General features: G+C 42.6%; 1 protein-coding gene across 7 annotated transcripts in view; it reads left to right on the forward strand.

Annotated features, from left to right (window-relative positions):
- Window positions 1-388: 388 nt before the first annotated feature.
- Window positions 389-21,763, forward strand: part of PIEZO2 (piezo type mechanosensitive ion channel component 2) — a 317,797-nt gene continuing 296,422 nt past the window's right edge. For 5 of the 7 annotated variants that reach the window (XM_068932155.1, XM_068932160.1, XM_068932156.1 and 2 more), the window contains exon 1: window positions 389-584. In XM_068932155.1, coding sequence (XP_068788256.1) covers window positions 521-584 — 64 coding nt within the window. In that variant the 5' untranslated portion in view covers window positions 389-520. The remainder of the gene's footprint in view (window positions 585-21,763) is intronic. The other 2 variants (XM_068932162.1, XM_068932161.1) reach the window with 1 other exon arrangement.

Raw genomic sequence — 21,763 nt, forward strand, 5'->3', positions numbered from 1 at the left:
ACGGAGGCGGCACCGGCGGGCCGGCCCCGCGGCGTTTCACCGGGGCGGCGCGGCTCGGCGGGCGCGGGCTGCCGCCGCCTATGGCCGCGCCGTCGGGGCGGCCGTCCGCGTCCGCGTCTGTGTCCGCGCCCGCGCGGGGGAGGGCACGGGGGGGGGGGGTCGGTGCGTCTCGCACGGGCGGCTCCGCGCCGCGCTGCCGGCGGAGGGCGGGGGAAGGCGGGCGCGGGGGCGGGCAGGGAGGCGGGAGCGCCCCGAGGGGGCGGGCGGGCGGGCGCCCGGCCGGGCGTGCAGCGCGGCGCGGCGAGGCGCGGAGCGGAGCGGGACGGGCCGGTTGCATGGGCCGCCGCCGCGGGGATGCGGCGGGACGCGTGAGGCGGCGCGGCTGAGGCGAGGGGAGGCGAGGCGAGGTGCGGGCGGGCGATGCTCCGCCGCCGCGGCGGCTCCGCGCACGGGCGGCCCTAGGAGCGGAGCGGCGCGCAGAGGGACGGCTCGGTGACCGGCGAGACGGGCGCCCGGCGCGATGGCCACGGAGGTGGTGTGCGGGCTGACCTTCCGGCTGCTGCTGCCCGTGTGCCTGGTTGCCGGTAGGTGACTGACTGCCCGGGGGTGCGCGCCGGGGCCGCGGGATCGCTCCTGCCGGCGCCGCGGCCGCTGCGCCGCGCTGCGCGGCACTGCGCTATCTCGTACGCTCGTGGCGCTACGCTGTTTCCCAACAAACTCGAAGGCTTGTGGCTCACCCCTTAACTCCTGTTTGTACGGAGCAGTGGTGGTCGGCATTGTTTTTTCGCCTGGGCGGTGCAGGGGGGCTGGCGCCGAGCGGGCGCTGCGCGTGCGGGGCCGCGGGGCGCGCAGCGCGGCGCCGGGCGCCGCTGCCCGCGGGTCTCGGCAGCCGGCTGCGCCGCTTCGCCTGGAGAAGCCGCCGGCGGCTCCCGCGCCCGAGAGGGCGGCGAGCGGGACGGAGAGACGAAGCCATCTCCTGCCCCGCGTTATGTCTCACGTGCGTAGTCATCGTTTCGTGGGTACTTTTTAAGAGCGAGGGGTCAGTGTCTTTCGAAAAGGAGCAGTTCTCTAATTTACGGAGGTTTCCCGGAGGGAGTATTTTTTTTTTTCTTTGAGGAATACCAGTTTGTTAAATCGTGTTACTTAACAGGCAGCCATCCAGAAAAACGAATTGTTTTTGGACGTAGAACTGCAGCGCCCAGCCGTGGGTGAATACGTTAATATTAATCCGTGCTCCCCCCCCCCCAATAAGTTCAAAGTAAAACTTTGAGTAAAGCAGCGATTACTTTTACATCGCTAGTGCGAAAAGATCGCTCTGAAAAGCCAGAGCTTGCCGTGGTAACGCCGCCGGGGGGCAATGCCGCGGGAGACCGGGGCCGGCCGCGCACACCCCGCGGTGGGGCTGCGGAGCAGCGCGCGTTTGGACGGGACTCGTAGGGCAGGAGGAGGCGAGAAAACGGGCCGCGGTCCCCCGACCCGGGCCGGCCCGCGCCGCGCATCCTCCGCAGGCGGCGCCGTCGGTGCTTTGCGCGGTAGCGGGGCCACCTCCTGCCCGGCCGCTTCCCCCGCTTTCGGGACCCCTCGACGGGCCGGCATCCACCGCCAGCCCCTTCGCGGTAGTGCGCCGTGGGAGCCCGTTTCCTTCCCTCCGCCGGGGGCACCGACCCCTGCCCACCCCCTTGAGCCCCCCTGCACCCTCTCTCCCGGGGCTTCGTGCCTTCCCCCCCCGCCTCAAAACACGGCATCGCCCCACGTTTTCCTGGCCACTGCCTGTGGGGCTCCGTGTCCTCCTCCTTCTCCCCCAGCAGTGCTGGGCACCGGGGAGGCGCTTGCCCAGGGCATCCTGCTCTTCCTCCTCCTCCTCCTCAGCATGCCACAGACTCTGCAGGGCCCGCTGCCACGAAGGAGCGGGTTGCTCCGCGTTGCCTCACAGCGTGTGGCCCCTTTAGTTTTATGGAGTGCTGTGGAAAAGCACTTTTTTCCCCTGTTTGGCATCTGTGTGGCTTCGTTTCAGGTAGCGTGCCGGGCAGCTGGTGTGAGGGGCGAAATGGAGGCTGTTTCCCAGCCAGCCACCAGCACTTCTTCCCGCTTTTTGCCCTTCCCGAAGCGCAGCCCTGGGCCGTGGCAGGTGCCTGGCCGCTGCGCGGGGTGGCTGTCCCTGCCCGGGGAGGCCTCCGCTGTGCTTACCGCCGCCACTCGCAATGGCTGAGGGGGCCAGCCTCCGCTGTGCTTCGAGGTCGTCCAGCAGGACGTCCGTCCGGGGGCTCGACAGCATGTGAATGCCGCTAAGTTTGCCTATTCTCAGTACGCGGAAAGGATACGTGGAGGAAGGGCCGGGCAGCGGGTGATGCAATGCCAGCGCTGGGCAGGCTGCAAGGTGGCCGGCCGGGCTTTGGGTGACCCTCGGGGCGAAAGGGTGCATGTAGCTGACTTGCTGCAAGGTCCGGCGATGTGGGGTGGGGCGTATGAAACCCCACGTTTTAAACCAGTTGAGTACTTTCAGATTTCCTCCAATCTTAAAGGTGGTTGGATTATGAATGAGGACGGATTTGCAAGAAAGCTATGCGAGGGACGGCTTATAGAAAATAAGTTGTGTTCATGTGGAATGTGTGTGCAGGACAGCTGAGCTGAGAACATAGTATCTAGCTGTGGTGTTAAGCAATGGTATTGTTCTGTCAAGTGCTCACTCACATGGCTCTCCTTGCCAAACTTTATGAATTACAACAAATTCAGAGGTAACAACTGTGGTAATTGTTTTGCTGTCCTGATGTTTAGTAACGCAGAGGTATTTTCACATTGCAGTACTACCTCCACAGATGAGAGCTGATGTTGTCCTAAAGTGTTTATGGTCATTCATCTCATTCATATGCAGATTAATGAAAATATAAAATCTGAACTAGGGACTTTCCTTCTTGAGCACGAATAAAAAAATCCCACTGGTTAAATGCTGCAGAGTTTTGCGGTTTTGGAGTTAGTAATCTTGTTCAGTTGCGTTTGAGAGGGATATGTAAATGGACAATCAGCTTTCTGTTACCGTTATTTTCTTTTGTGTGTTTTTCTTTTACACTCTGTAAGTAGAGTGCTCACCAGCATGAAGCCTATTTCAGCCGAGGTTCACGTCTCCACATTTCTTAAACGTCTGCACCAGAGTTATGCTTGAGCCAATGCTGTCCTCCTTTCCATGCAACAAGAAAATGTTTGGTGGCTTCCAGCAAAAATGATGTGTAGGGTCCATTTATTGGAGTGATGCTTATTGGTATGACTTAAGGTGAAATTATGTACCTCTAGAGCTGAAAAGCTAATGCAGTGACTCATTGCACAAAATGACGCTTTGTCTCCTACCCCTATCTGGGCAGTAACTGCGTATAACTGCCAAAAAGCTGGAAATACACAGCTGTGCATTTTGTTCTGAATCTTTTTGTGTGTGACTGAAAATGACAGAATACTGTAGTTTCTTACCATGGTATAATTAATTTGCCCTTCTTTTTCTTGGAGTAGAGAGTTTGGAGATTGGAGAGCACTGACAAGGTGTGTGGAAGGGAATGGCAGCTATGGCAAACTAAAATTAATATAACTGCTAAGCTGAAAGATGATTCTTTAATACTTTCAAAGTTTTAAATTACTTCAGCGTAATACTCAATACTTCAAATACTTTATTTTTAAAGTAAATAAATTTTAATTCTACTTATCTCTGCTGGTATGAAATGTGAATACTTTCCAAGCACTGATTCATATTATGTAACTGGCAAAACATAATTAAATTAATATTTTGGGATCAGGTCTGTCAAACTGAAGAGTGTCATTTTGTGCCAGTAAGCCTAGATGTACTCGTTTAAGCTTGAGAATTGTTTCTTAAGTGCCTACTGAAGATGGGAAATTTAACGTATATAAAATGAAAGATCTTGGAGAATGAAAATTTTGTTGCAGCCTTACTCACGGCTTCAAAGTTAATCTACCATCATGTTATTTTGAGGATAAAATCTTGTGTTCAGTCTAATGCGAATCCAGAGCTTAAAGGATAACTTACAGTAATGTGAAACTTCCTTGAAAAGAAAGTACTATGCTCTATAATAAGGCAGATACTCTTGGATTTTTTATTTTTTATTTTTATTTTTTTAGTGAGAACCGTACAATGGTAGTAGTGCAATGCTGAAAAATCAACAAAAGAGGGGGAGAATAGATTTTGGTGCCAGTGCTGGGGAAGGTGTTTTTGTTTGCTTGTTTTTTGTTTAATTTTTTTAAGCTTGATCCTTGGCATAAACCTGTGGTTTTGTGTTACTCCTGTGAACCTGAAATATGCAAAGCATGATTTCTCTCCCTCTGTGAAGGAAAGCATCAGAACACTCTTTTGCTAATTGCTTTCCTTGGTCTACAAAGACTTGAACCACAAAGTTGTGGTTTACATCACTTGATAACAATTTTTAATTTGTCTGCTTCCAATTGTTTTACTTCACACATGATTCATTAGCTTTGTTTTAAGGAAAATATTATTTTCAAACAGGGTGCTGGAAAGAAATTGCTTAGAGAGAACAGCTTTCTCTGGTTTTAGACTTATGTTGCTGGATTACGTGTTATTGGCAAATCAGCTTTGATAAGCTAGTTGCCTGGCCCAGTTACTTCCCAGAAGTTGCACAGAAATCTACTTGCTTTTCTGAACTCTTGAAGTTTGGCCAAGATGAAGTAGGAATTATGGGAGCTTCTAGAAAGTTGGGTTTTTCTGAGGGGGGAGGCAGAGCTATTAATGTTCTGTAAGTGGCCAACAAATAAGAAGAGAATGCTTCATAGAATACAGAGGTACTCGTTGAGGACTTAGACTACAGAGAATTCAGAAACGTGTTGGAAAATTGTATTTGCTTTTTCAAGTCAAATCTTTGAACTCCTGGTAGATAGTGGGAATCACTATTATTTCTCCTTTTAGTGAGTGTGATTCATCAGAAAGATATTGAATGAATCAGAAGGATCATCTCTTCAGCATATAAAGAATGTGTTATGGATAATGTTTTTAAAAGCATGCACAGTATTTTTAAAAACATGTATATTCAGTTGTCGGAAGTGCCTCAGGAGCGTGGCCAGTTGGACTGAGGTACTTGTCCTAGCTTTGAATGAAAAGCTAGATTCCAAGCTGCTTGGCTGCTCTTTGACCTCTGGCCCCAAATTAACAAGTATTGATGAAAACTTTGGAGGAGAAATACCTGTATTGCTTGACTAGCAGGTACTGAAATACTGTGAAAATTAGTGTTCTAAAAAAGTATTTCTGAATACAATTCCTCTCTATACCTTTTGATGCTTTGACTTATTACTGTCCAGATGTCCTATACCATAAGTTGGATAACTCTGTAAAACTAAGGCAAGTCTGTGGAGACAGTGAACTGTACCCATGCCTTGATATGTATATTTTTTTGGGGTGCTTAATTTCACTGGAGCAGGCTGTTTAAAAATAAAGGTGCAATATGAGGTTGTGCTGTAGTTTTCCGATGGCTGATTTTTATGTACTGATCTGTACAGGTGATGTTAAGTCAGGATGATGAGAAAGCAAGTGGTGCAGTGCCGTGCAGACTAAAGCGTGATTTGAGCAGTCACGTTATATGTGACAGTATATACTTATGGGTATGTGTGTATACCTACATATTAAAAAATGCTGATATATTTTCAAAGTTGAAATGACCTTTACATTGTTAGTGATAGTGCAGCTTGTCCCTTAGAAAGGGAGGAAGAAAGTCCAAACTTTTTTTTTTGGTCATTATAGTGGCACTGGGGAATATTTACTATGATACGCTGAGAGGAATGATAGGGAACAGTATGAGAGAGATTCACATAGACTTCCTGTTACATTTTAAAACTCTGTTGTTGTCCCAGAGCACTCATAAAAATATTAGTCACATCAACAAACAATCTAGGAACCTCTTAATGGGTAGCATGCTAAAAAAAAACCCTAGTAAGCTTAGATGCCAGTTTGCCTGAGAGGTCCTAAAATGGCTGATAAATTTCTAAACTGTTTGAAGAGGGGAAGGAGACTTATCAGGCCTCTTTTATTAAAAGAAGTTCTGCCATGTTCTTAGTTCAATGGGAGCAGGGAAAGGAGGCGGAAGCGGAAGATGTACAGCCTTGCAGGAAAAACACTTCCCAGGCACAAGCTTGGGAAGCCTGTGCCTACAAAGGCGCAGCGTAAGTCTTTTTTTGTGCGCAAAAACCAAGTGTGATTTAAATCTGCGTGCCTTCCATTTTAGGGCAATTAAAATCGAAGCAGAAAAGTGTTTTGGAGACCGTCGGGAGGCAGCAGTCACCTGTAGAGCACAGTGTGCCATCTCCTCTGCCGTCTGAGCTGGGCTGCAGCTCCTTCCCTCTGGCAAGCAGGCTGGGAAACTAGATAAATCCCACAAAAAAAAAGGGATCCTAACATCTGTCCTTAAGTTTGCACCTGCCAGACTTATTTGTCTTAACTCTGCCACCTGACGGTTTGAATCCACTTAATGGGTGAAATAAGATAAAACAGATCTGCAGATTGTTTGACAAGCTTAGAGTTTGCCAGGTAGGTAACTTGTTCCACAGACAGTGAATGTGGTGGACGTGGAAATCAGTGGGAGGCAGTTGGCTGTAGAAGGCTACTCGGAGAAAGTGGACGACTTGCCTGGTGACCATGGGAGTCGGGAAGCACTTGAGTCCTGTGTGTGTAGTGCCGGAGCTCACACGTATCAACTGCAAATCATCTTGTGTGTAGAATCGCCGCTTTGTCGTTTAAACTTCAGGTGCAAAACTGACCCATATTCTGGTTTTTGTATCAGAGTAGTCAAAACATAGAATGGAAATGACAAAACCTCATGTTTTAGGAATAGATATTATTATTATTATTATTATTATTATTATTATTATTATTATTATTATTATTATTATTATTAGATGGAGGTCAAGGAAGAGAATGGCACCATTAATGCACTTGCGTGTGTAGCTTTTATGCCGTTCTATTTCAGGTAATTTGATAGAAGTCCAAAAGCCTGAGACAGATGAATTGTGAGGCAGCAGGGTAGGAGGTAGCGTGCAATAGGCTTGATTAACCACTGGAGCTCCAAAACTGTGTCGTGGTGCAGCTTTTCCAGGACGTTTGTAGGAGCAGGGGAGTTGTGAATGCTGGCAAAAGCAGACCCGCTTCAGTATGGCTAGCACTGCTAAAAGTACTCTTGCAAGAGAGTATCAATTACTTGGATCCTGTCTGAAAGGGACTTGGAATGAGGCATTCCTAAATAACAATAAAACCTTTTTTCACATGCATATAAAACGGCTGGATGTTTGCACTTCAGTCTCTCTATCTCTGTCTCTCTCTTCCTCCCTGCTCCCACTGCAACAGCAGCCCTTGTGAAGCTGAAGTGTCTTAATTTGAGGATAACCTTTCATGTGCACAGTATCAGTAATTAATTTCTGCTGTTGGACTGCATCAATCTAAGAAACAAGTGATTTGCTTTCTATCCTGAAGAATGATGTCAGCAAGTGCTAATTAGAGCGAAAAGACTGTGCAGTCAAGTAGATGGGATAAGCCTATATATTTAGGCATTTCTAAAGGTACTATAAGTATGACTTGCTAAGGTTTTTTAGTTTTTTTGTTGTTTTTGTTTTTGCTTTTTGATGCTGCAGCAGATTGGTCAGTATTTGTAAATAAGCCAATAATCCAGATGTGTTTTCCAGGGTAAAACAGTTTTCTGTAGCATGACTTCTCTAGTGGCCATAGCACTTTGTACTGTTGCCCTGTTGGATCTCTGAAGCTGAGCAGGTCAGAAGCTGGCAGTGTGCAGGGAAGAGGTTTTCAGGGAAAGTGGAGGTGTTGCTGGCAGCAGTATGAGTGACAGAGTCCTGTGAGAGGAACCAGTATAACCAGGGGGTTATATAGTATAGTGAACAGTAAAGAAAAATAGTGAATAGTAAAGAAAAAAAGTGAAAAAGTTGAATTCTATAATATCTTCTATTCTTAGTGCACTTTTTAAAAGTGTGTCCTTTGATGCATAATGTTCAGGAAGTGGTTGAATTAATGTGCTTTTTTTCCTCTTGAGAATCTTACCTGTCCATTTCCTGTCCTGATGAGACAGCAGTGAAACACAAATGTCACATTAAGGTTGCTATTTTCTATCTTAATTTCTTTTTTTCTTTAGTTCGGAGCTGCAGTATTAGCTTTGATAATATCCTGCAGCAATGAATTCCATGGGTGAACGCCACTGTGAATAAAAAGGAGTACTCTTTAATTCATTTTCAATTTGTTGCCTCAGTAAATAATCCTTTGGATGGGAAAAAGTAAGTATAATCACTTAAATCAACAACAGTCTAGCGTTCTATTTACTCTCACACTTTAGAATAACATTTGCAAGGCATAAAATCAACCGTTAGGATTAACTGTAGAAATTAACAGCTCCGAATTTCCTATCAGTTGTCCAATTCTGAAGAGAAAGAGATGAGGATTTTGCTAAACTTTTCTCCCCCCATAAGTGAGCAGTTTCAGAATACTATACTTTTACATTTTGAATGATGGGAGAACACAGTATAACTGTCTGCTCAGCTTCTTGTCTGAGCTCATTCATATAATCTTTAGTTTGGAAGTTGTTTTGGAAATGAAGTAAAACTTGAAGAAGTGAGTCTGTGTGTTTGTGTGTGATATAGTAATCACTCCTTTTTTGGCAAAATATTATAAAACACAGGATTGCAGACATTACATACTCTGTCTACTGTTTCCAAGACACTAATTTGTTGCATGTAGTTTGACAGACCCATAATTTAAAACTGAAGTATTTAAGCGGTATTAGAGGGAGGGTCAAATTCTGCCCTGGGTTCAGATGTTGCATAGGAGACTAAAAATTATTTCCTTAGCAGATAAGGATGCTTGCCACTGTGCTGAGAGAGGGACAAATGCTACATGGCTCAAAAGATGCTGAGCAACTGCTATCTCTTCGCTCGTCATGCTGATACCAGTCAGTAAACTGTTTGCTCTGTATTGTTTGGCAGAAGGCATATTACTAGGGAAACTAGTTTGTGGGTAATTTGAGGAACACAGAACTCCTCTTGCAGGGAGTGATGTATTCCACAATGCAAGTGTAAATTTAGCCTTAAATTTTGGTCTAGCTTTTATTAAAAGTAGAATGAGATTGCAAAGGATCAGAAAGGAATAATCAGTGAAACACATTTGACAGTCAGTATTCTTCCGTTGTAACCCAAAAGCAAGTCTGTCTCCAAAGTGGTAATCTCTAACTGTAGAAAGGAACACTGATAGATAGCAATGATTGTTTGTTATTGATGTTGTTGATTGACTTGTCTAGCAAACCACCTCCTTGCCTCCAGCAAGCAAATACAATGTCATTTTCTCCAAATTTTATTTTAATACATGGTTGTATGCTGGAAAATGTCTGTAGCGTGCAAGTTTGGCTTCGCTTATGCTTGATGTGTTTGGGTTTTTTTCTACTTTTTACAAAATCTTTCAGAGAAGCACGTTTGCCGTCACTGAGAATAGACTGGCTGATGACCTAAGGCTAATGAGGGAGGTTTGTCTTCCATAAATCCTGATTGATGTAGAAAATTTTCAGCCATAAATAAATATTAGCTCATGTGGCCATTTTGTTAGCCTACTTCTATGAGAGTATTGTTAGACAGTATTCGTAGCTGTAATGTAATGGCTAAAATGTTTCAATTCATTGGTCCTTCACTCAGTGCTTAGAATTTGAAAAAAGTGCTATTATATTTCCTAATAACACTGCATTTTTTTGTCACAGATATACGCTTACATCCGCTTGCAGAAGACGACAGTCTAAAAGAAACTACTTATTTTAACCATTTGAAACTTTGTGAGAGACCAGATTGCTTTCTGGGAAGGTATATTGCAGAGCATCTTTCAAAGGGTGCATATTTTCAGTGGCAAGCATGGACTTATAATTGCATTCTACATTTTTTTTTGCACGAGTCATTGATAACATCAAGATTTTCTGTTAGCAGTAATTGTATGTTTCTGTGGAGAAATTCATAGAGAAATACTTACACCTTTTCTATGTGCTAGATTATAAAATAGCTTTTTTCAGGTTGTAATGCCATGGATCAAGGAGACCCTCTTCCCCTGTGATGCGTGTGCCACCAGCCAGAGAAGCTGCATGATCTTTTTCATTCTTCCTCGTTTTCTTCTCTTAACATTTAACACTTTCAAATTACTGTTTATTTTAGAAAATAAAGGTCTTTGAAGCGTGGGCCGCGTCTCTTATTTGTTAGCTAAATGTTAGCCATGTGTATTTACAGTGTAGTGCTATGCAAATAATAAATATCATTTGTATGGTTTATTTTCTCCAAATTGAAAAGAAAACAATAAATAGCTGTTAAAAAAATGGTTTGGATGAAATGCCATCACTCTCTTCGCAAAAACTTCAGGTTTCTGATGAAGTTATAATCAAGCTTAGCACTTTCTGCCATCATTTCTCTGTATAATTAAGCAAAAAACTGGTGTGGTACTGCGTCCACTTGTCTCTTTGTGAAAAGGATTCAACTGGTAAGACCTTTCTCTCCAGAATTGGTTCCTTCCAGCACATTTCTTCCTACTAATGTGTATATAGGCTTTGATGTAACATTTTTCTCCAGCCTTGTTGGTTGTTTTTATTTTTTGGTCTGATCAAGTCTCTCCTTCTAACAGAACAGAACAAAAGCCTCTCCTGTGGTTTTAAAAGAGGTTTTATTAATCATTTTCATACATTTACTGATTAGGGCAACTCTTTGTGCTTTACCGGTGTAACAGATGAACTTCTACTCCTTGCCTAATGCGACATCTTTCTGTCCTTCGCTTTCTTGCTTTCATACTCGCGCTTTTCTTACCATATGGCATGCTGGTCAGGGCCTTTGATCTTTGTTGGGCAATAATATCCATGTCCATATTATTGTGAAAATACCTTTCTCTTCCTGCCCCCGAGGGTTGTGTGTGTAGTTTCCATGGGGTGTGGGGCTGTTGGAAGGTCTTCCTGATGTCAGCCTACTGCCGTGCCTGTTAGTAGGGCAGGTCGTACAGCTCGGCTCACAGCTTCCCCCACTTCCTTACACTTAATGGCATGACTTCGTAGTCTGTCATTATAAAATACAAAACATGAAGGTGGGTGGTTTGGACTGGTGAGTGGGGGAGAACCTGGTAAGGCACACAAGCCATATTTATTCCATACCATGCATGCCATAATTTTACTCCCAACTGCTTTGGAAAGAAATCCAGAAATTGATTTCATGTCCTTGTTTGAGGGCTGGTTCCTCTTAGCTGTGGGCCCTGTAATTTTTAAGAGGATATAGCATTTGGTGATGCATTGCTCTTCTACATGCAAAGCCTTTGTCATGGAGGAATTTCAAACTCTGGGAACATTGACCCTGTATTACACTGCCTCGACCCAGCACAACTTTCTTTGCCTGGTTGGCTTCAATTTTTTTGATTTTTTGACCGTGAAATAAGAATCTTGTTAGGCAATCACATGGTTAGGAATCAAGAGAAGAGGCTACAATGGCAAGAGGGCTTTCTTGGACAGTCTTTGGTAAATCTTTTTTTTGAAGACAAAATAATAATGATAATATGTGTTAAGTTCAGCCAGGGTTCTTCCTTGCAGGCCTTCAGTATAGCCTATTGGTTTTATCCCTGCTGTCAGTAATTGTGGGACATCCTCTTTTGCTGTCTATGTCCTCTCCATTTGGGAGAACTCTGCATAAGCTGTATTTTATACCACTCACTGCTGTGATATTTGAAGGCTTTCCTTTTTACATATATCCTAATTTTATAATGTACCATCTTTTATATCAGATGAAAAGTAGTACTGCTTGATTTTTACGGAAACTGATTAAACAGGCCAGGAATTTATTATTGTTATTTTATTATCAGTATGAAACCCATAGTTAAAATTCTAGCAGTGTTTCCAGTAGTGCATAAACTTAGTGAATTCATTAAACTTTTAAAAATTTGTTCGGAAAACACATGGCTGTGGTGTAGAATATCAGAGTGACAATTTCTTTATTGTCCTAAGCTGAAGTATGATAGATGAAGCCATGTATCTACTTAGAGGCAAAATATAATACAAGAAATGCTGTGTACATACAGAATTTTAGAGATGTAACGTATCTCAAAATACTCTTCTACAGTGGTTAACCTGTCAGGCATTTGTAATCATTGAACTGAATCAACACACTCAGTCATTATGCCCAATACATAATGTACATAAACATCACAAACTACTTCTCACAACTTTTCACTGCTGTCTGCAAATACAGCCTCTCAGTTGCTCAAAGACCTCTACAAATACGCTTCCTGTTAATTCGCGGAAAGCGAAGGTAAATATACTCTTGTGTGTGTGTTCAAGCAGATCTTTGCAATTTATCATACCACTGCAAATTTAAACAGAAATTACTTTGAGATACAGCAACTGCATATGAAATAAGCCACTCAACTTCTGGCAGCCCATTTAAGCCACTCCCGATTTCAACATTTTTATTGAATGATACAGAGATACCATGGAGTGTAAGACACTGTGCCATTTACAGGGTTTAGAGATGAGGGTTGGCCTAATCATCTAACAGTTTATATCTTCGTATGCACAAATCCCCATTAAAATGCAGAAAAGAAGTAATATGTAAATCTTGTTCCGTACAAATTGGCTGCTCAGTGAGGACCTGTGCTGGGAATAATAAGGAAGTGGCAGGAACTTCCAGATGGTCGATGGTGTGCGCTGGAGGATGCAGCAATGTGAACCTCTGGAATTACATCAGGAGAGGAGCTTATTTCCTGTCTCATCTGGCCACAGTTACTGTATTTGGGGATTTCCATTCGTTTCTTCCATCTGGAGGAAGCCCTTTTCCTGTTGCCCTTGAAATGGAAATGTAGCGGTGTTAAATACAGGGTTGTTCCAACAATACATAATGTTGCAAACTGGAAATAAAAAAGGAAGAAGAGGAAAAAAAGCTCACTGTCAAAGTATCCTGCTTGCATAATTAATGCATGTTAGTCATTGTCAGAGTACGCTGAAACAAGAATGTTGCTTTTTTTTTTAATGGATGAGATAGCTAAGTTGCTGAAATGGGCGTTATAGCTATGTTGAAAATTGCTTCTATCTTTTTAAAGTTATTGATTAAGAATTTTTATTCAAGGTGTAAATGAGTATGTCTTCTGAGGAGGTAGAAGAATATTCCTGGGGATGGGGGAGCAAGTAATTCCATAATCAATCATTTTAGGATTATCATATACCATTTTGAAGCAGTTAAGGTTGGTCACTCCCCTGCAAGGTTTCTGGGATGATTATGGGACAGCCTGGTCTCGTCACCCTTGTGTTCCTCTGTTCATAGTATTGCAGGACCTTTCAGGCTGGAAGGGACCTCAGGAGGACTGTAGTCCAACCTCTTGCTCACAGCAGCGTCAATACTGAATTTGGACCAGGTTGCTCATGGCTTTGTCCTGTTGGGTTTTGAAAATCTTTAGGAGTGGAGGTCCACAACCTCTCTCTGGGCAGCCTGTTCCAGTGCTTGATTGTCTTCACAGTGAATTTTTCCCCCCTTATCCTTATAGCCCCCTGACTTCAATTTTCAGTCGTTGTATCTCATTCTCCTGTACATGCCTGTACTGAGGCAAGGAGTCTGTCTCCATCTTCTCGATAACCTCCCTGTAGGCCCTGAGGAGCTACTGTAGGTGCCCCAAAGCCATCTCGTCTCCAGGGTGAACAAGCCCCATCCCTCAGCCGTTCCTCACATGGCTCCAGGCCTGGCTGCCTTGGTGCCCTCCCCTGGACTTATTCAAGTTTATGAATGTATTTCTTGCACTGGGCGACCCAAAACTGGATGCATACTCCAGATGCTGAGGAAAGGGGAATAATCTGTTCCCTTGACTTGTTGGCTACCCTGCTGTTGGTACAGCCCCATGGCTAGTAATGAATTCTCCAAGACAGATCTGGTCCAAAAATTTTTCACAGTTGTGAAGTGTAAGAAACAGATTAAGATGACTTACAGCTATAATTTTTATTCTTCTTTTTTTTTTAAAAAAAACCTCTGATCAAACCAACCAACCGAACAAGAAAACCCTAAACCCACCCTTCTAAATTTAGATCAAAGGATCACAAGTTAAACAAGAAAGTTGATGTTGGATATTATATCTGAACAGTCAGAATTTGTACCCGGAACAGAAGTCTTAGGAATTTTTCTGTCTCCTTTTTGATTTAAAGACCAAACAAAGTGTTTAGCCATTACAGTAAATCCTAAACCATCTCCCTTACATGGAAGTAGCTGCCTTTAAGACATCCTGGTTATGGCTTTTTATTTTTGGTTCCAGCCTGTGTAGCAGGGTCTTGGAAGTCCTGCTGTGAGAAATAGTTTTTTTTATTATTTCTCTAAACTTAATGGTACCTCAAATCTCAGAGTCCAGTTTTCCATTCTTGGTTTTAAAAATAAATTTTAAAAATCATGACATATAGCCACTGTCAGTATCTGTAGGGCATGTTCTGTTTTGTTGTGTCTTTAACACATACAATATGCATCCAAACGCTCAAAACAGATTAAACTAATGTTTCTCAGCTGAAAGTGCTGATTACTAATGAATGCTGTTCTGTAACGTTGGCATAGTCATCTATCACTGATTTGTAATGGAATGATTAATTAATAGGAGAAAATCTAGCCATTTCTTCTCAGTTTCAAGAACTGTCCAATGCTGGCATTCTAAAAGGGGCTAACTGGCCAGTAAATTATTGGCATTGCTTTCCTAGCAATCATGCTCACATAATAGAGCATTTTTAATTAGAAAGTAAGGCTTGTTACTGTGCAAATCACTGACAGCTAATTTGTTTTAAAACCACAGGACAAAAATTAGTTCAGAATGTTTCTGTATTGCGTTCTTTTTCTGACGTGATCTCCGCCTTATGTGAGATTGATACATTACTCTTAGCAGCCATTATTTTATTGTGGGGTGGCAATTTTGAAATAGGTGCTGGAAAAGCTTACTTGTGTTTTGGATTTATGAAACTCTTGATGGTAGTTGTTCAGAGAATCTTTTGTGTTGGGTTTTGGATCCATTGGAATGATTTTTTCCTGCAAATTTTGGTCTGAAAACTGCAAGATTAATATATTTCTTTGACAGTAGTATTTAGCTAACTGTGCTGAGTTTAGAGGGATCAGCCTTCTGTATATCAGAAGACCTTTTCTTCTAATCTCTTTCATTCTAAAAGAAGCACAGGAGAAGTTGTAGTTTGACCACATCAGAATTTCAACTGCTCGTTGCTTGTAGTATAATTGGCCTTTAGGCAAGTTGCTGGTATCAGAAGTTACACGACTACTGTGTTTTATCTTATTCTGTATGTATCTGCTTTTAGGTAACACATAATTTCAACATGGAAAACAGTAATTGATGTAGTGTACTTGCAGCAACCCAGATGACTTTCCTGATGGGCTGTTTATGTTGCTAACTGTCTTAATAGTGGGAACTGTCTTCATGTTTTCCTGTAGCTTAGTGTTCACATTTTTCAGTGTACATATCTGTCACTGCTTCCCTTTTGCAAGTGATCATCCCCCCCAACACAACAAATAAAATATGAATTATTTCATGTGAGGATATCATAGCATCAGCATCAAACCCAGTTGTTCTTTTCATTTTACATCTGATCTGACAACCTGTTTCATCCGTTGCACAAAGTGATGTTTTATTGTGAGACCGCTTCTTTTCATAAATTGAAAACATTTAAAAGTAATATTTAAATGTACTGGGAAATATCAAGATAGGCTGTTTTGGCATTTTTAGCTTTAGACTTCCGTAAAGATGTATATCCAAAGGCAAGTTCAGATATTCCTGGTATTCTAGCAAATGATGTGTGTGCCTTTCCTAGCATGTGCAATGCTCATAGAAAAAGAGCTAAAGAAGATGGGCCTAACTTTCAGAAGTGCCAGGCTCCACGTAATTTACTGAATCATGCTTGACTGGGGATTCCCATCCCTCCTGCAAATCCAGCCTGCTGAGTTTCCTGTTTTCATCCCACATCTGTGCATAATGAACAAGTCAGATTTTGCACTGGGAGGGAGAAGGAACATGCCTGCCGTGAGGCATTCTTTCTGCTTGAGATAGTGCATTCAAAACATGCTCAAGAAATTCATTCTGTTACAGTTGCGGACTAGAACTGATACAGATTTATTCTTTGACATGTTAATATTGGTGGCCAGGATTGGTGCACATGCAATCGCCTAAATTGATTTTTAAAACATTATCTTTCAGGTTGGCAGATTCTTTAATGTATGTTACTCTCTCTCTTTTCTAAGGTAATGATCCCATAGGCAATGGTCCAGGAACAAGTTCTATGAATGCCAGAAGATTGCTCAGGAAGACCAGTGTCTTCATTCCATGGATTAGATAATATAAAAAAATGCCATCTCATCTTAACAAAATTGAGTAAATCAGAGGAAGATATAAAACATAATTAGAAAAAACTGGTTTTGTTGTTGAGTTATATTACTTGAGTTAGCAAAAATGGTGCTTGTCATTCACTTTCATTCCCGAGCTACATGTGGTATCTGGCTAGATTTTTTCTTATACTTAGAATAGGAAGTATGTGAGATACAGCCTTGAAGTCAACAGTAGTGATCTGTGCTTAGTCTTAAGACCACACATAATGTCAATTAATTGATGATGTCATGAGTATTTACAGACAAGGGATAAATAAAGATATTAGGAATGCAGTCTTAAACGCAAAAGAAGGAAAATGCCTTTTGTGAAGTGATTAATCAAAACTGCACGAGAAGATACTATCAGTGTTGTCTGCAGTGCTGTCACTAGCATACTGGAATGAAGTTGTTTGTTTGTTGCTGTTTTTTTAATCATAATCCTGCCAGAGCACGTTGTCCTTCAAGGACCTCTGACCACAGCCTGTAACATTATTGGCTTTCGTCATGAAGAGGGAAAAATGATTCCTTAGGCTGGCTGAATTGCTAACCTTTTTTGTATTTGTTTGTGTTTTTTTTCCTTCTGGTTGTTCCTGTCTGGTAGTATCCAGAAGAACAGATTCAGGGCCCTCAGGGAGACTGAGTGCTCAGAACAAAAACACAAGCAAATTGTCTCCATCATTTAATATCTTCCTTTTGCACTGTTTTTGTTGGTAACCATAAGCAGACTGCATCTTTCATTGCACTTCACACTACCTCCCTGTCTGTCACTTTTGTATTATAATTAATTAAGCTCATTATATATTTAGATTGCTTCTGAAAGATCAATTACCAATAAGAAGGAAGTAACATAATAAAAAGTGTTATGATGGCCTTGACCTTGTACAAGATATTTGAATCTTTGTATCTTGCATTGATTTCTTGTGAGTTTTGAGTGCTCAGCATCCTGCCATAACTGTTTGTCTTCTGTTTTTGGAAACAACTTTAGTCAAATATAGAACATGTACTGCTACCTGAACTGTCTTATAATTTAAAAATAATAATAGCAAAGAGGCAATAAGACTGATTTCTTTGAGTCAGAATTATTGAAAGTACTAATATCAAAGGATTACATCCTAATAATTTAAAGGATACTCCTGTAAGAGAAGTCAGAATCCTTTTCTGATTATTTCACAGGCTGGGGTAAAAAGTGAGAATGTGCCCCGGACAGGTTTCTTTGGTATGCTGATGGAGGTCTGGTAACTTGAAAGTCATTACTTCTGATGTACCCTAACAACTCTTGAGATTGGAGTTAGGCGCAAAAGAGAAATCATTGAAGAAGATATAGTTGTATAAATGAGGTGTCTGTGAAAGTATGAAACACTAGATAAAGTTTACAGTTTGATTAAGATGTGCTTGCTATTCATTAGATATCCGTAAGACAGGTGACTAAGACTGAGCGCTATTATATGCATCACATTCTTTGCTGGCTTCTTAGGAAGCAGAAGCAGGAGGCTTTAACATGTGAAGAGACTTCAGCGCTCAGTGCGTGGATTTGCATTAGGGAAATCCAAAGTCCTGGTGATAGAACTAGCCTGCCAGAATGAGCTGAAATAAAGCTAATAAAGAAAAATTTTAGAGAGAGTAGGTATGTTCACACTGATACAAGACATATCAGTTTGTTGCGGCTAAATCTGGAAAGGCATGAAGGCAGTTTTCATCGTTTAGAATGTGGCCAGTCCCATTGGAAAAGGACAGTCAAAGAGTCAAAGACAGCGTAGCACGTGTAGAAAATAATTGTGAACTTGATTGCGTGCTTGCTTCATCTTTTCCCAACTCTATGTCAAAGTAAGCATACTTTCAGCCCAGTTTTCTGTACACGAGGGTTAATGTGGAAAGGAGAGTCTCCAAAGATATCTTTTGTTATCAAGTTGTGAATGCTTTTATCTCTTAAACCGTTTCAGAAAGTTTTTTTGTTTTTGTTACGCTGCTTGTGGAAACATGCACCAGATAAACCATCTAGTTTATTGGCTGAAATGATGATAGCATTTTTTTCTTTAAATAAAGAACAAAGCTTTTGAGAGGGAAGTCCAGTTACATTCTTCGATGCTTATCTTTTGTGCAGCAGTGATATCTTCACAGAATCACAGAATCGTTTAGGTTGGAAGGGACCTCTGGAGATCATCTAGTCCAACCCCCCTGCTCAAGCAGGGTCACCTAGAGCATATTGCCCAGGATCACGTCCAGACGGCTTTTGAATATCTCCAGCGAAGGAGACTCCACCACCTCTCTGGGCAACCTGTTCCAATGCTCTGTCACCCTCACAGTGAAGAAGTTCTTTCTCAGGTTCAGGTGGAACTTCCTGTGGTTCAGTTTCTGCCCATTGCCTCTTGTCCTGTTGCTGGGCACCACGGAGAAGAGGCTGGCCTCATCCTCTTGACACTCCCCCTTCAGATACTTGTACACGTTGATGAGATCGCCTCTCAATCTTCTCTTCTCCAGGCTGAACAGGCCCAGCTCTTGCAGTCTTTCTTCATAGGAGAGATGCTCCAGCCCTCTAATCATCTTGGTAGCCCTCCGCTGGACTCTCTCCAGTAGTGCCATGTCTCTCTTGTACTGGGGAGCCCAGAACTGGACACAGTACTCCAGGTGAGGCCTCACCAGGGCTGAATAGAGGGGCAGGATCACCTCCCTCGACCTGCTGGCAACACTCTGCCTAATGCACCCTAGGATCCCATTGGCCTTCTTGGCCACAAGGGCACACTGCTGCCTCATGCTCAACTTGTTGTCCACCAGCACTCCCAGGTCCTTCTCGGCAGAGCTACTTTCCAACAGGTCAGTCCCTAGCCTGTACTGGTGCATGGGATTATTCCTGCCTAGGTGCAGGACCTTGCACTTGCCTTTGTTGAACTTCATGAGGTTCCTCTCCGCCCACCTCTCCAGCCTGTCCAGGTCCCTCTGAATGGCAGCACAGTCTTCCAGTGTGTTAGCCTCTCCTCCCAGTTTAGTATCAGCAGCAAACTTGCTGAGGGTGCATTCTGTCCCTTCCTCCAGGTCATTGAGGAATATATTGAACAAGACTGGGCCCAGGACTGACCCCTGGGGGACACCACTAGCCACAGGCCTCCAACTTGACTCTGTGCCATTCACCACAACCCTCTGAGCTCGGCCATCCAGCCAGTTCTCAATCCACCTCACTGGATATCTTGTTGATCGTGTTGTCTTCATGGCATTACTAAATTCATTAAAATATTCTGAAGTAAATGGGCTTTCAAAAATGTGCAGATGCAGTAAAATTAGGTGAATAATATGTACATGGAGCCCTTAGCAAACTTAATTCCTTTTGTGCTGGATGATATAAATCTATAGCAGAGTTATAAAGAAATCTTTGTTCCTGCGCTAGAATTGCAAGGTGGAAGTGTTTTGCTGTGCATTATCCTCCCACATCGCATTAAAGAGAATGGGTGTGGAAATCCTGTTTCTTAAACAAGAGGGAGACAGCAGAGGATCAAAAGTGTAAGTCTAGTGTTGGGAATGGCTTCTTTTTAAAATAATCCATAAAGTATATGACCAGTATACCTTTGAGAGTGTACTTTAAGTACCTGGGTGATGAAGGTAAGCTCCATCAGCTAGAGATGTGCAGATTTCTTTAGTCCACAATAAAATACTGGTTGACTTTGTTCAGTTCCATAGCGATACAGATTTCTTGTATCCTTCTAGAGTTATTGGGCCCTGGCTGATCCTCTATTTATATTTCAGAATTTATTTAATCTTTTTGGCAACAGTGAGTTTTGCCTGAAGAGACTGACTGAGCAGGGCAAGTGTCTTCTGCCACCTAGCCTGTCTTCTGTGATTGACCGCATTAGACGTTAGTGTGTACCTTGATATACAAAAATGTGTCCAGTAGTTAGAGAAGTATTAGATAACACTCTCTTTGTTATTAATATATGCAGAAATTTGTCATATTTATATACTGAGAGATGCAACATTTTTCCTGTGAATGACAACTATGCCATTTTTGTGAGAGAGAGAAAAAGCCATGGGTTATGATGATTATGTTGGCGTTACTCCAGAAAAACAGGCACCTTCATTGGAAGCAAATTGAGTTACATCTGAAGAAATACAAACGGAGTATAATTTACTGACCTACTGAATGTCGTTACAGGAGAGAATCATTAACGAGGAAGATCATTATATAATAATGTGATTGTAATGAGGTCACATGTTTCAAAGGATTTTAAGTCCATTTTAAGAAGGACTGGAAGGCAGGCATATAGGGGCAGTAAACTGAAGAACAAGAAAGAAGGCAAAGGCACTAAGAAAAATAAGAGTATAGCCAATGAGAATGAGGAAGGTGTTAGTAAAGCGAGAGATGGCATAGCAGGTACCTTATAGACACCTGCTATAGGTGTCTGTAAGAACTCAGGCTGGTTTTTGAGAAATATTAAATAAGTAGATGGATTCAAAGGAAAGAATGATGCTTGGTGGTAAGCTAGAAAGGTAAACAAGTCAGACAACTACACCAGGTGGGAGACGGTTAACAAAGACAGCACATAACACTGCCAGCAGAAAGGATTTGAGTAATAGCGTCCCGTAATAATGTGTGACTCTGAGAAATGATACAGGAAGAAGTGGCAGGGCTTCCATAAAAGACCAAATAGAGTGGAACCGGGGCAGAACAGAGTCGAAAGACTGCAGCCAAATTAACAGGCTGGCAAAACAGCAATGGTCCTGTCATACAGAAATGGGACAGAGATTAGACAGATTGTGACATAAAATGTATTTTAAAGAGACTGCATTTGAGGAGATAATCAGACATTCAAGAAGACATGTCAGTAGTGACAAGTGTGAGGAGGTGGTGGTGAAGGGAAGGTGAGGAAAGCGTATATATCCAGACATTGTTGATGACAGAATTTGGTATTTTGGGTTTGCCTTTTGAATGGGGAGGGGAAGAGTGTTTCTTTTGAGATGGTGATCTGGTTTTGTGTCCTACATCAACATTTACTGTGGTTCAGAGTGAGGGGTTTTTACCAGAGGTGACTGAAACTGTGGAAAGATATTCTTGCCTGTGGCAGCTGGTGTGAGGTACAGGCCAAACCTCCTTTGGGAATCAACTAATTCTGGCTTACATTAAAAAAAAAAAAAAAGTAGATTGTGGTAGTATATTGTTCATTTGCAGCCTAAAATTATTCCTGAATACAGTTTCCTTTCCTGCATCTCTCCTGTCCTTCCCTCCATCGCACCAGGGTGCCAACTCCGTTTTATGAGTCAGTGGGTCTTTGGTTTGGTAAAATCACAGATAATCTTAATAGTGGTGTTTGGTGGTTTGCTTGCCTAGTAAAATCTGGTGGTGCTTTATGTCTGTAAGTTGTATTTTATTGTCTGCTTTAAGAAAAGTATGTTC

This window comes from Struthio camelus, chromosome 2 (genome assembly GCF_040807025.1).
Source record: "Struthio camelus isolate bStrCam1 chromosome 2, bStrCam1.hap1, whole genome shotgun sequence".
In the NCBI taxonomy this organism is placed as follows: domain Eukaryota; kingdom Metazoa; phylum Chordata; class Aves; order Struthioniformes; family Struthionidae; genus Struthio; species Struthio camelus.